Source organism: Cydia strobilella, chromosome 15, assembly GCF_947568885.1.
Source record: "Cydia strobilella chromosome 15, ilCydStro3.1, whole genome shotgun sequence".
In the NCBI taxonomy this organism is placed as follows: domain Eukaryota; kingdom Metazoa; phylum Arthropoda; class Insecta; order Lepidoptera; family Tortricidae; genus Cydia; species Cydia strobilella.
The window spans coordinates 11,574,219-11,588,421 of NC_086055.1; the positions used below are offsets into that span (position 1 = coordinate 11,574,219).

General features: G+C 36.1%; 1 protein-coding gene across 1 annotated transcript; it reads left to right on the top strand.

Moving 5' to 3' along the window:
• Positions 1-1,527: 1,527 nt before the first annotated feature.
• On the top strand, positions 1,528-8,084 carry LOC134748061 (persulfide dioxygenase ETHE1, mitochondrial). The gene is made up of 6 exons (XM_063682794.1): positions 1,528-1,715; positions 2,938-3,058; positions 3,957-4,101; positions 4,822-5,036; positions 5,613-5,883; positions 6,850-8,084. The coding sequence occupies exons 2-6, from the start codon at positions 2,939-2,941 to the stop codon at positions 6,888-6,890; spliced, it is 792 nt and encodes a 263-aa protein (XP_063538864.1). The 5' UTR covers positions 1,528-1,715; position 2,938; the 3' UTR covers positions 6,891-8,084.
• Positions 8,085-14,203: the final 6,119 nt, after the last annotated feature.

The window sequence follows — 14,203 nt, forward strand, 5'->3', positions numbered from 1 at the left end:
TATTAATATTGTTGGTCACAAAACTCAACTTTTTATTTCAGATTTCCAAAGGACGAGGAATAGGGGATATTACTGCAATGTTCTGCCACCAGAGTGCAGCACTAGCTTTTTTAGTGCACCGTAGAGTAACTTATTCATACTGTACCTTTAACAGGTTTTTGACAAGTTTTCAGGGGACCTACCGGAAAACTCGAATCCGAAATTTCGTTATCTAGCTGCCTCTTTATCGCTCGAATACGCAAGAGTGACAGAGATGTTAGATAACGAAAGTTCCATTTTCTTGTTTCGCGATAGACCCTCAGATTGTGATAATGGCGCCACCTACGCCGAGTTTCGCGTAATATTCCCTATTATTAAATAATAAAAAAATATTACACGAACGTTTTTTTTTATTATTTCCTATTTGGTACAGTCAGCTGCAGAGAAAAGGTACCCCACGTCCATACTAATTTACAGAACTTTGTATGCAGGGGGGTGCCTTTTCTCTGCAGCTGACTGTACATGACTAGAAACTATTCTTAGTCTTTTAGCATTAGAAAAAACGGTAAACCATTTCCACGTGTCTTTTTATTGACAAGTTTTTTTTATAAATATAACAATATTTTACTTATGAAAGCAAAAGTATGTAAATGATCGTATATTATATTTGTTGTGACTTATTTTCCAAGTGTTTTTCGATAAAACGACACGTTAAGATCGCTCGCCTTCTTTCTAATGATAAAAAAACGAGAGGTATAGTTAGACGGTTCTGAGTGGTAGACTGCAAATGAGATAAAAGCTATATTAGGTACATGCATTAATCCTCATATCAGGCGGCTCTTTGATTCCAAGGATTGCATAATTTTTATACTTTTTAACGATTTTTAGAATATGAAAATTATAAAAAGTGTAAAAGTTATGCAATCCTTGTATTCCACGCATTTCATTTCATTTCATTTCAACGAGCCGCCTGCTACAGATTTCTTGAAATTGCCGCGTTTTTTCAAGTTCAACTTTCATTAGCCAGACTATTATCAATTTGCCAATTTCGTGATTATTATTTTACACGGCACATAAACTTATGCATAATTTATCGATATAAAAAGTCGACACAGTTACATCCCTAGCAAATTATCAAACTTATGACACCGTACGTAAATGAGAAATAACAAGCATATATGCATCTCTTTTCGGCACATTATCTAATTCGTAAGGAAGTAAAGTACGGGTATACATATTTGCGAAGCATTTTTGCCCGACTTCTATGCTTTAGTCATTATTCTGAGGACCTAGCATTACGTAGCCGAAATAGTAAAGTATGTAGGGAGCTTAAAAATCGATAACTACCTGAGGGCCTACCGCGAACCACGTTCGACAGGTTGCCTCTCTGTCGCACTTGTAAATTCGTACGTAAGTGTGACAGGAGACAACACGTCGAACTTGGTTCGCGGTAGGACCTCTGAAATATGGGTTTTTATTTTAGATATATTTATTGCAACACTGGAGTGGGGCTGTCACTGTCAGTGTCACTAGATAAGATTACCGATACCGATGCCCGGTGTGATGAAGACGACACTGCAACAATCAGATCAAAGCAAATTATCAAAAGAATGCGATAAGTGTTACATAAATGTTTTTTTTTCAATCAACAGCAAACACGGCATTAAACAGTCGCTAGTGTCTACCTGAATTGCCCAGCAGAACCATTAGATCTCGAGAACAAATTGGAACTTCACGTATGTATTTTATTTGAACAAGTTTTCATATTAGTTGCTTATAGGATAATGTTACCCTATTTATGTTTTCCTAAGTGAATACGTATTTTTATTGTTGTTTTCAATTTCGTTGGGCTTGGTAATGTCAGGTAATAGTTTAAACTAATTAAAGGAAGAACGAAAAAGTTTGTTGTTTGTTACCGTAATTCAGGGGTCTTAGTCTTCAATATCCGGACTGCGAAAAGAGTCAAATTAGGATCCAAGCTGGCGCTCAAAAAAGAGGCGTGGTTGCTCTAGGGTTAAAAAGTGAGGACACTGATATAATTAATTACTAACCATTGTTTTTACACATTGTCGACACATAAATATTATTTACAGTACATATGGGGCTAGTTTACCGCACTAGTGCGATAATTAGCACATTACGCAACTATGTCGAAAATTTAAAGGGCCAAATGTACTGTAAAACGTTGTGCGATACATGTGCGAATAGGTAATTCACAACTCATGTCGATTTAAAACACTCCCTTCGGTCGTGTTTTAATTTATCGCTACTCATTTTGAATTTCCTATTTATCACACTTGTATCGTAATGTACTATTTTTAATGGAATAGCACCTACATTGTTGAAAATGCATGCACTTCTAGAAGAGAGCTATTTGATTCTTGAATAGACTGCTTAGCAATAAAATTTTGTGTGAGTCATGTAGTGTAGGGACGCCCGGCCGGAGGCAGGCGGGCTGTCGATCACGTGTCGCGTTCATTCAGCCCATGTAGATGTAGATGGAGTGTAGGTGTGAGTCATACATTGTCATCTATTGTCACCTACAATTTGAGCAAACACAATGTCCCATTATTTTTTATCAGTAAATTCAGTGTTGTTTAGATTGATAGTCAAGTAAGTAGCTACTAGCTAGCTCGAAAACATTTAGTAACTTCTTAAAAAAATATTTGTGTTGTTTTTTCTATTGTTAAATTTTAATAACGGTCTAGACTAATGGAAACATTGTATACAAAAATTACTCTTTTTCATTGTTGTTTCTATTTTTTATCAAAGTTAAAGCTGCCTTGCATATTTTTTGTGTATAATCAGAATAAACTGTTCCGTTACTATGAAATTATGAATAATGTATTCTTTGTTGATTTAGTTAACATAAGACAGTGACACATTAGCCACTTCAATGTTAATATTATTCAACATAACAATAAACAATGACTGTGCATTTATTACAAATCTCACCAGGATGGTGACACTGATAGTTGGAATGAAGACTGCAAAGGCAGTGCACCCGCTGTTGCGGCCAGCTACGCAAGCGAGGTTTGCTTCAACCATGGACAAGGGGTCTAACTTCTTTTTTAGACAGGTGAGTTTATTATATGAATTTTTGTACCAGTTAGTTGGCGGCTAATTGCGAAATATTTAGTAGTAGTATAACCGTTTTTTTTATATAAAAACACAATCAGATAAATGACACAACATTTGTACAGATTTAAGGGATCTCTTCCGGTTAACCTTTCAGCAATTGAGAGGGAATAATTTATCTTCTACACATTATGAAGAGCTAACACCCAATTGTAATTCTTATTTAATTTACAGTTTCTGATCTGCTTAGAAAATAATAATTCTAGTTTATGTTAGTTTTATCTACCTTAGCCTTGATTAACAACTTTACGTTGTGTGGAATGTTGTTTAGAAAAGTTTTATGATGATATCAATCTAACAGTTTTGAATGATTCACGGTTAGTTTCACTAGACTTATATTGACGGGATATGGACCTAATGGAAAATCGGGAGCTCGCAAACAATACAAAAGGTAATCACGGTCCATATCCCGGTCAAAATGGGGTATTTACCATGTAGGTATATTTATTTTAACGAGTTATAAGTACCAGTATTTATTTATCGGAAACTCATAAAATCAAATAGACAAGGTAAATACCCCGTTAATAATAGTTCTATGGATTGAAGATGTTAAGTTTTATTTACTGGACTAACTTACTTTCTATGCATCTCGCTCGTACTGACGTATTAGTGCGAGCGAGATGTAGAGAAAGTAAGTTACGCAGACTTTAGCGAATATGTCAGTGTCGAAGTCGTGGGAGCCTTATAGAGCTATTCGCTTCGTTTTAGCCGGATCTTAACATTCTTAACGCATCTTATGGCGTTTATTATGATTACATGAGATGAATATTTGCGATGTTTTCTAGTCGACTATGTTATTTGCAATTCTCTCTCAACCTTTTCATTTCTATATTTTCAAGCTATTCGACACAGCATCCAGCACGTACACATACATCCTGGGCGACAACAGCACGCGCCAAGCTATCCTCATAGACCCTGTCATCGAACACGCAGAGAGAGATGCCACGTTACTGACGGAGCTTGGGTACAAGCTTGTGTATGCCAGTGAGTGCTTGTCGTATGTACAGACGCCATCTATAGGTATACTATATCGCAGCGGCCAAGATGTTCACAAATATCTAAACAATGCCTCTATTATAATAAAAATAAAGATTTTAATTTCATTTCATTATCAAAAGTTGAAGTTACCCCTCTGAAGTTGTGAACTCTACAACCTAGTGTGAATCAATTTAAAAATAGACTAGACAAACTATCTAAACTGTGAAATCGTGCTAAGTAAACTATGATTTAGACGTACCAGCATCAGCTGCCTGTCTAAAACGAAATAATAATAATAAAAATAAGTGCATGTTCAGATATTATTGAGCACCTTGGCCGCCCCAATATAATATTACATGGCGATTTAGCTGAACTTTATGAAACATGTTACAGTACTGACATGATAAATATTGCACGTGTAGCCTAGCCTTGCCATTGTATTGTAATTGTACAGACGCCTCAGTCAAACGTAATTAGAGATGCCACTCTACTACAGGAGCCGGGGTACAAGATTGCGTACTTATGCCAGTGAGTGCTTGTATGTCATGTTAAAATTATGGCGAAGATATGTCGCCTTTTTTTCTATTTTCGACAATTCTTAATTATAATTCCCAAGACATAAAGTTTACGTATTGTCAGTTAAGTGTTGCTTAACGGCAACGTACGTTGCATGTCGGTTCCTTGAGCTTTCGAAAACTCGTTTAACTTTTATTTTTCACCTTTCAGTGAACACACACATGCATGCCGACCACGTAACAGGGACGGGGAAGCTCAAATCACTCCTACCGGGCGCCAAAAGTTTGATTGGAGCCAACTCAGGTGCCCAAGCAGATGTCCATCTAAACGACGGAGCGACGGTTAGCGTTGGATTGATTAAGTTGCTCGCTTTGGCCACGCCAGGGCATACAAATGGTTGCCTAACTTACCTCTGGCACGATCAGGTAGGTTGGCCGAGTCATATCTGTCACGATCAAGTTGATTAAAAATCTTTTACCCTTGTCATCTTTTCAAGCAAACATTCATATCTGCATTTTTATGACATATTTTCGTCATCTTAACAGTTAAATATTGTTACAAAAACGCCTCACCACCCAGAGTTGCCTTGATGTTTGTGGTGAGAGTTATAATAACAAACAACAGCACAGTAGCCACTGTTTGCCCACGGCACCACAGTAGTTTCATTTTACTTTTGTTTTGTATGCACTACTTTTATTATCTTATCAAAGTAATCAATGAAAGGCTATTGTTGGTAGTAGACAATAATGATAAATACTATTCATACGCCTGTTACGAAACCTTACTTGGCTGGCGCGATGACCCAAAATGAGTCTTGGCCTCCAACACAACAGCACGCCACTTACGAAACCTACCTAAACCATTTCAAAGCCAAGTAGTTTAGCTGATTACTACTTCAGAAAGGAAAGAGACTTTAACTAACTTTTTAACTAGCGAGCCAATCATTTTTAACTTAAGTTTCTTTCGTTGCCATCAAGTAAATTCCATTTCCTCTATTCCAGGCTATGGCATTTACCGGCGACACACTCCTCATCCGCGGTTGCGGACGAACAGACTTCCAAGAAGGCTCATCTGAATCCCTATACAACTCCGTCCATACTAAAATCTTCACCCTTCCCGACCACTATACCCTTTATCCCGCACATGACTATAAAGGACAGACGGCAACGACCGTTGGGGAAGAGAAAAAGTACAACCCTAGACTTACGAAGAATTTGCAGGAGTTTATCAAGATAATGGATAATCTGAATCTGCCGTATCCGAAGATGATTGGTGAGTTTTGGTATTATTTACGGTTAATAAGTCCGCACCAAGAACAATCAAAACAAAATTCATCAAAACGGTTTTTAGTTATAATAGTCTTCGGTTACCGCGATAGTTTATGAAATAAAACTATGAAAACGGATTATACCGCGTATATTGAATTTATAATACATCCCTGCTGTAAAGGGTTCGAAATGTATTATAAATTCAATATACGCGATATAATCCGTTTTCATAGTTTTATTTCATGGTTTTTAGTTATGTTCTACAATGCCATCTACCGGTAGTTGAAGAATTCACGTAGCGCTTTTAAACAAACTAGAAGTGTACTACAGCTATATTACGCAGAGAGTTAATAGATGGCGTTAAATGTCTCGTTAACTGTTAGTAACCATAATCGAAATACATTACCAGAAATGTAACAATAAAATCTCTACGCGACACAACTGCCGAAAAGAAAGCAACTAGTAATATCAAATGATATTTCGTACATACCTATGTTCGAAAAACTCATTCGTACAAACTAGGGCTTGGACCGCCATCTCTGGTTTGAAAGCCGCTTGCGTTATTAGGTCTTACTATTACTGAGATTTTATAAGGCAAGAGACAGTAGATTTTCTAGGTAGGTACCTAGAAAATCACGGTGCAAGTAGCTGCAACAAATAGAGATGCGGAATTCTTGCCCTAGCATTCTGCTCAAGGTTGATGCATCAGTTACTCGCGTATGCTCTTGCCCTCTGCAAATAACCGAAGCAAGTAAGCAGGCTGCTGGTGCAATCAACATGCACAAGTTACTTATTCTAGGCACATGCGCCCTGTGCAAGCAAATTTACTTTAGCGTTTATAATTCTTATAGCACAAACACCTTTTATAGGAGGAGTCCTGTGCCCAGCAAGTGGAACGTAGATAATTAATTGACCTATCTGTTGAATAAAATTATTATTTTTCTTCTAATTTCCTATCTTTTGCTTACAGATAAAGCGCTTCCTGCTAACAGAGTATGCGGTATCTACTGAAAAGTGTGATGATATGTAGTCTAATCAACTATTTCTTGTTGTTATTGTGTCCCGTCAGCCAGGAGACAATATTAGCACAGTTTGTTAGACGGAATGTTGTATAACGATCCACAAACGTGCTTATTAGTGGTAGCTCAGTGGAAAGGCCTTATATCTACGACAAAAATGCATGTTTGGTTATTTTAATTACCTTTTTTTTTTTTCTACCATTAGCCTACTTATTATTATACGACATCAATAAATTGAAATAATAACTATTAATAATAAACTGACAAATCAATTCAATTAATCATTTACCAATATAATTATTTTTGACGATATATTCTTAGATTTAGTTTTAAGATTTGCGGTCATTTATTTTATTTTAATTTAAATTGATTACTAATAAGTAAATGTAATTAGCCTAGAAAAATATTACTATTGTGTGCCCTTACAGGGTGTCATGATCTGACTTTATATTATGTAACACCTATTATGTACATGACAATACAATAAATAAATGATAAATAAATAAATAAAATCGGGGTTTTAAGAGTGACCCAGGAGAACGTAACCATGGCAACAAGTGACAAGAAAAACTTGATTTACCCAAATTTAATAAATATGCTATCAAGAATTACCTATGAGTACTCTACAGATCACTGTAATCAACAACCATCCCTATTAGTTAGGGAATATATAGTTCAATGTGGGCCGATTTTTATTTTGTAGTTTTTTTTTTGTTGGATTTCGATAAAATTCGTTGGTTTGAAAAGTTCCTGATTCTGGGCAAACCAAATGCGAAATCACATTATATTGTAAAAAATAGGGAACTGACGAAAAAAAACGAAGAAAGGGAATTTCTATTTTTATAAACGATACTTTTAGCCTGTGATAATTCTAAGAATTGTACGTTTTAACTAACTCAGATATGTAATATTAATTTTAAAAGTAAAAAAAATAAGAACAAGTCAACGTGTATTAATATTAACATTGAATCAAGTTAGTTTTAGCATTGTGTAACTATATATAGTAGTTTCCTTTTTTTTATAAGTTGGGAATATTGTGAAACCTAAACTCAAAGTTATACTCTAAACTGGAAATAGTAGATTAAATACAAGAATAAATAATAACAAATAAAATATTAGAATTAAGATATTTTTACTACAGCTTGTTGTTTATATAATTCTTTATGTAAATAAAAATTATGCAGAACTCTTTAGTATTATTGCCTACCTAAGGTAGTTATCACAAAATGTCATTTTTTGCCAGTTAATATACCTATCTTAAGATAAGATAATTTTACTCGGCTTTTTGTACAATGAATAAAATATTTTTAAATATTTTTTTTTTTTTTTTTTTTTTTTTTTTCATGAGTAACTATCGCGGTAACCGAAGACAATATTAATAAAATATTTGTTGATACATATTCGATCGATTCGTTTCATATAAACGTAGTGATAATCTGTCAATATTTAATTTCTACGCCAGAAACAACTGACATACCTATATAAAATATACAAATATATATTTTTCACCTCAGCAGCTCGAACAAGCCTACTTTTTTCACTCCCTGGAGTGAGGAAAGTGCGACCTTCCTCACTCCAGGGAGTGACGAAAGTGCGACTTTCCTCACTCCAGGGAGTGAATCAATGTAGCTTTTTAATTTAGTGAAGGCCTTGAACTTTTTTTTTGTCTGTATTATTCTGTGTAATTCGAAATACATTTTAACCTTTAATATGTTCTCACTACTGAGGTGAAAAATTATATGTGCAACACGAGAGCAGTTATTTTACATTTCGTGTTTTTGAGTCCCTCGCTACGCTCGGGACTCAAAATAAACGCTCGCAACAAAGGCCAACTTTCCTCTCTTTTTGCACAAATAACTATTATATCATGAAAATGGGTAGGTATTACCTTTTAAAACATGCTAAAATAGGTATTTTTGTAATAAGAGGAGTCAATAGCAAACTTGGATAACTGCTTTTGTGTTTGACACGGCGTCGAAAAGATTAATAAATGTGTTTACCTATCACTTTCAGTGCCCATTTCCAATACAAAATGAACCCACCTAGCGGGTTCTTGGCAGTGAACAATAATCAATCCGTATACGTATGTACAGAAACTCATCGGAATGCCAGCGCTCTTCGGATCATAAATCTTTCTAGAGTGCACATATATCTATCACTTCTATTTCAACTTTATATCCTTAAAATAAAGTTTATATTTGTTTACAGATACGGTCTATACGCAAGCTATCAAACGCAGTGCATCAGCTATTACTCTTACATCCCCCTTTACATTTCGCGTCTCCCTTCGACTTTTGCTTGTCGTTTTGGCTCCTAATAAGTCGTTCGTATCGACACTCTAAATATTTGTACTTCTCGAATTTAATGAAATGGAGGCATACACAGATCCTGTGAAACAAATCATTTGAAAACTTGTATTGCTTGTAATTATACCATAATTACCTTCCTAGCCCTTTTCTGAGTAATAAGTATTTCAAGTTAGAATTTAAGGTTCGATCTCGATTTAAGGTTCAAATGAGTTGTACGTTCTGAAAAATTTACTAGGCTGTTTGAATATATTTTTAATTTCCATGATTTCCTGCCAATAGGGGGTATTACTGCAATGTTCTGCCACCAGAGTGGCTGCACTCTGGTGCACTAAATGGGGTGCTGACCCCATTTAGTAAACCATAGAGTAACTTATACATACTGTGCCTTGACAAGTTTTCAGAGATAAATATGACATTGATGCACCAAGGCGGTTTGTTTTCAGAGAACCTACCGGGAAATGCGAATCCGAAATTTCGCTATCTGCCCCTCGGATATACAAGAGTGACAGAGATGTTAATAACGAAATTTCGATTTTATTGCTTTGTGATATATAGACCCTCAGATTGTGGTAGTGGCACCCCCTGCGCAGAGTTTCGCGTAATATTCCCTAACAAATCTATTCAAGTTCAAAAATAAATATAAAAGTATTAGATACTTACCTAAAGAATAGATTGCTGAGAACCAATTTAGTTTCTTTATACGACACTACCCTCTTTCGTCGCATCGAGGCAGCCCGACTACAGTATACGACCTTTTGCCCCCTTATCCCCTATCGAACGCATTGCCATTAGTTTGATTCCTGCGACATTTTGCTAATGCCATGCGACGCCGACGGCCGTGACTGCGCTTAAGCGAGGCGTGGACTTAGTGGTCCACTCATTTATACCGTGATTTCTTATACAATGGTTATGCGTAAGGTATTGTTTGTTGATAGAAATCTGAGGGCCTACCACGAAAATTGAAATTTTCGATATCTGCCTCTTTATCACTCTTGCATAATATTCGAGCGACAGACAGGCAGATAACGAAATTTCCCCCTCTGGGTTGAAAGGTCAGATGGCAGTCGCTTTCGTAAAAACTAGTGCCTACGTCGATTCTTAGGATTAGTTGTCACGCGGACCCCAGGCTCCCAGGAGCCGTGGTAAAATGCCAGGATAACGCGAGGAAGAAGAAGAAGACAGGCAGATAACGAAATTTCGATTTTCGCGATGTTTGGTTAGCATAGATAGTAGATATGTGATTCAGATAATTCAAAGGTACCTAAGTTCTTGTGAGGTAATTAACTTTACTAATGTTGTAAGCTAAACTTTTTAGATGTATTGCTTGCTAGTGTCTAATTAGGCTGAATACAAATACTGAAGAAAAAAATCTGCTTAAGACAGATGTCATTTGAACTCATTGTAAAAAAAAATAAGTCTTGCGGTGTCTAATATCTTAACTGGTTTGTGATAAATAGATGAAAACGGCGAGCGTTTAAGATCAAGGCCTAATTGAGTTGACGTTGTGTCACTGATCTAATAGTATGTGGCTTACGCTTAGGTACATTGTAGATCTGTGTGTTGTGTTGTGTTGAGTGAACTACCTAAATGAATGAGTCAGCTGGATGCCTGCGGCACAGAAGATCTTCAGCTGATGAAGGTTGAGCCACACGAATACCGTATTAGGGTAAGTTTCGTTCCACGTCATTCCAACGGTCACGGGGAACATGAGCCTCCGCTCTCCCTATGGGCCCTAGACGGGGTCTACAATAAATAAGTTTCAATGTTTTATTTGCGATAAAAAACTAGAATTTGACCATGTGATCCCCCCCCTGACCTTAAAGATGGATCCGCCCTTGTTATCCAGATGTCAATCTGGTTAAAAAACCGGCCAAGTGCGAGTCGGACTCGCGCACCGATGGTTCCGTACATTACATAATTTTAACAATGTATTTTTTATGTGAAACGTGAGTCAAAGGTAAATTGCGGTTTACGATTTATGACGTATTAAAAAAAAAACTACTTACTAGATCTCGTTCAAACCAATTTTTGGTGGAAGTTTGCATGGTAATGTACATCATATATTTTTTTTAGTTTTATCATTCTCTTATTTTAGAAGTTACAGGGGGGGGGACACATTTTACCACTTTGGAAGTGTCTCTTGCGCAAACTATTCAGTTTAGAAAAAAATTAGAAACCTCAATATCATTTTTGAAGACCTATCCATAGATACCCCACACGTATAGGTTTGATGAAAAAAAAATTTTTTTGAGTTTCAGTTCCAAGTATGGGGGCAATCCCCAAAAATTATTGTTTTTTTTTTCTATTTTTGTGTGAAAATCTTAATGCGGTTCACAAAATACATCTACTTACCAAGTTTCAACAGTATAGTTCTTATAGTTTCATAGAAAAGTGGCTGTGACATACGGACGGACAGACAGACAGACATGACGAATCTATAAGGGTTCCGTTTTTTGCCATTTGGCTATGGAACCCTAAAAATGATGTTCGATTAAAAAGATTTGTAATAAATACACCCGCGGATAAAGTGAGTTTCATTCAAATATTACTTTGCCATGTATGTTATTTATTTTTATATGTATGGTATCGATTTTAAAGGTCGGCAATCTTGATGCCATATAGAAATGTCCCGAGACCGGGCTTTAGGAGTTATGTCTCGACACTGCAGGCGATAAGGCGAGGGTGGCAATAGTTCTCCGTGCTACGATGTGTCAATCGAACGATAAAGTATCGAAGGAATTGAATAAGAATTCAAATGTGCAACGTGCATTTAGTAATAAATCAGATCTTACCAATGGTACGTTAGGAAAGTTGTGTGAAAAATTACTTTGACCAGGACACGTACAGTACGTAGCACTCTAGCACCTATTGGTCTTCCGGTTCGAACGCCATCTTGATAGTAGCCTCGTGATTAATTCCTTTGCTTTTTGCTCATTAATATTGTTTAAAGTGTAATATCGGTAGCTTTATTATACAATAATCTAATGTGGTAGTGTGCAGTGAATGGAGAATTAATCTCGAATGCGTGTTTAACCACCATTTTGGAGTCAATGGCCGGTAGTCCACGTGCTTCTCGTAAAATCCAGCTATCGGTTTTACGAGACAACTACAACAACCACCGAACAGCGTCGTGCTCTAAGAGCATTTATTTTGTTCCTACCCTTTTACGTGACATTGGCTACGGGCAACACCGCCCTCAAGTCCATCAAGAAAAGAAGAAAGAAGCACCTATTGCGAGGTACACTGATAATATAGGATTTATTTTTCTTCCTACTTTAAGTGCTTGGTGTCATGATCATGAGGATTGGCTTTTTATGGGTGAAGTACCAATTTGTATCACCATTTTTACCAGGTTTTCGGTATATAAAATGTCACATCATATCAATATTGCATGGATAGAATTTCATTAGTCTTATATTTGATTTGATCTTAAGAATGCTTTCTCTTTGCCATAAAAACACCGTGTCCTTTAAGTTATTCCCATATTAATAATATTTCCAATTTAATAACTTTAAGTACCTACTATACATATACACAATCCACACCCATCCCTAAAATTAATAAAAAAAATATTACTTCAAGGACATCTACTCGCTGCCGAGAATTCCATCATTTCCATATTAACCCAGAAACGTGATTTGTACGCAAGTTTGGCGTTGCGCTGCCAAGCCGGACTTGGCAGTCAGGTCTGACGCCTGACCCCGCTCAATAAGTTTAGCTGTTCTTGGCCCACTGCTGTTTCGGAAGATTTAATGTGGAATTTTAACAGACTAACTTTGGGGATGTGGTAGTAAAAAAAATTTCATCACGCTTTTGCTCATAAAGGATGGTAATTCACGCAGGTTTAGCGGGAGTAATAGCAAAATAATCACTAGGGAGTAGTGTTTTTTTTAACTGTCACTAAAAACGTAATCCTTATTTTCCTCCCTGGATTTTAACTTAATTGAAAATATTTTGACACAAATTGTTGTATATCAACCACAGCTATGCCCCTACGTTTAATTTTTTCGATTTTTTAATTATTATAAGTTAGAAGCATTTAAAAATTTGTATGAAATCTGTTTTTCGCACCTAATCTTTACAATAATCAAAAAATCTAAAAAAGTGAAACTACGGGTCATAGTTATGGCTAATATACATCAAATTAAGTATGTAAAAAAAACCATAATGTCAATATCCAGGGAGGAAAATGAGGACTAGGTTTATATAGAGAAGCGGCCATCCCCTTTCCTCTTAATCTACAGAGACAATTCTAGTCAGTTACCTGCAATAATATGTTACTCTTCGAAGGCCGCAAAAAAATTGACACGCTCTTATGGCTCTACAAATAAGATCGTGTCAGATATTTTGGCTGCCTTCATTGTGTAACATAACATATTATTGCAGGTGACTGTATTGCAGCCAATTTATTTTACTTTAAAAACGTCTTATGAAGGTACTATCACTATCAAAAACTAGTCATTTAGGGTTATAATCGACCAAATCTAAAAAAAAAAACAGAAATTTTCGCGTTTTATTCGATTTATGATAAAGTTGCGTTCGGCGCTCGATGTCTCAAACTTGGATTATTAATTGGGCCGACATCGTAAACAAGTCTGCAAAAAATAAGAACTACCGGATTTAACGCAAACGCTAATGGGGTTATTCATAAACGCGTTACTGGCCTGAATTAGCTATGAATCGTTTGTCTTTATCTGTCATTTTGACTTGGATTTGTAGGAAAGGGATAAAAAATAATTTAACTAAATCAGGTGCGTACGCGACGTTAAAAATGTTAGTGTGTATTAGATTACATTTTGTCGTTGAAGTGTTTCGCAGTGCAATCTATTAAGGGTCTCCGGCAAGCTCGGTTCTCCATACAAACGTAGTTCCGCTCTCATTTTATAACGACTAGCTAGATTGCTCTGAAACTTTGTACTTACAATAGGATAAGGTATACCTATGTCTGTAATTAGTTTATGTAGCTTCAGATACCATAGTTAAACAAATACAGCGA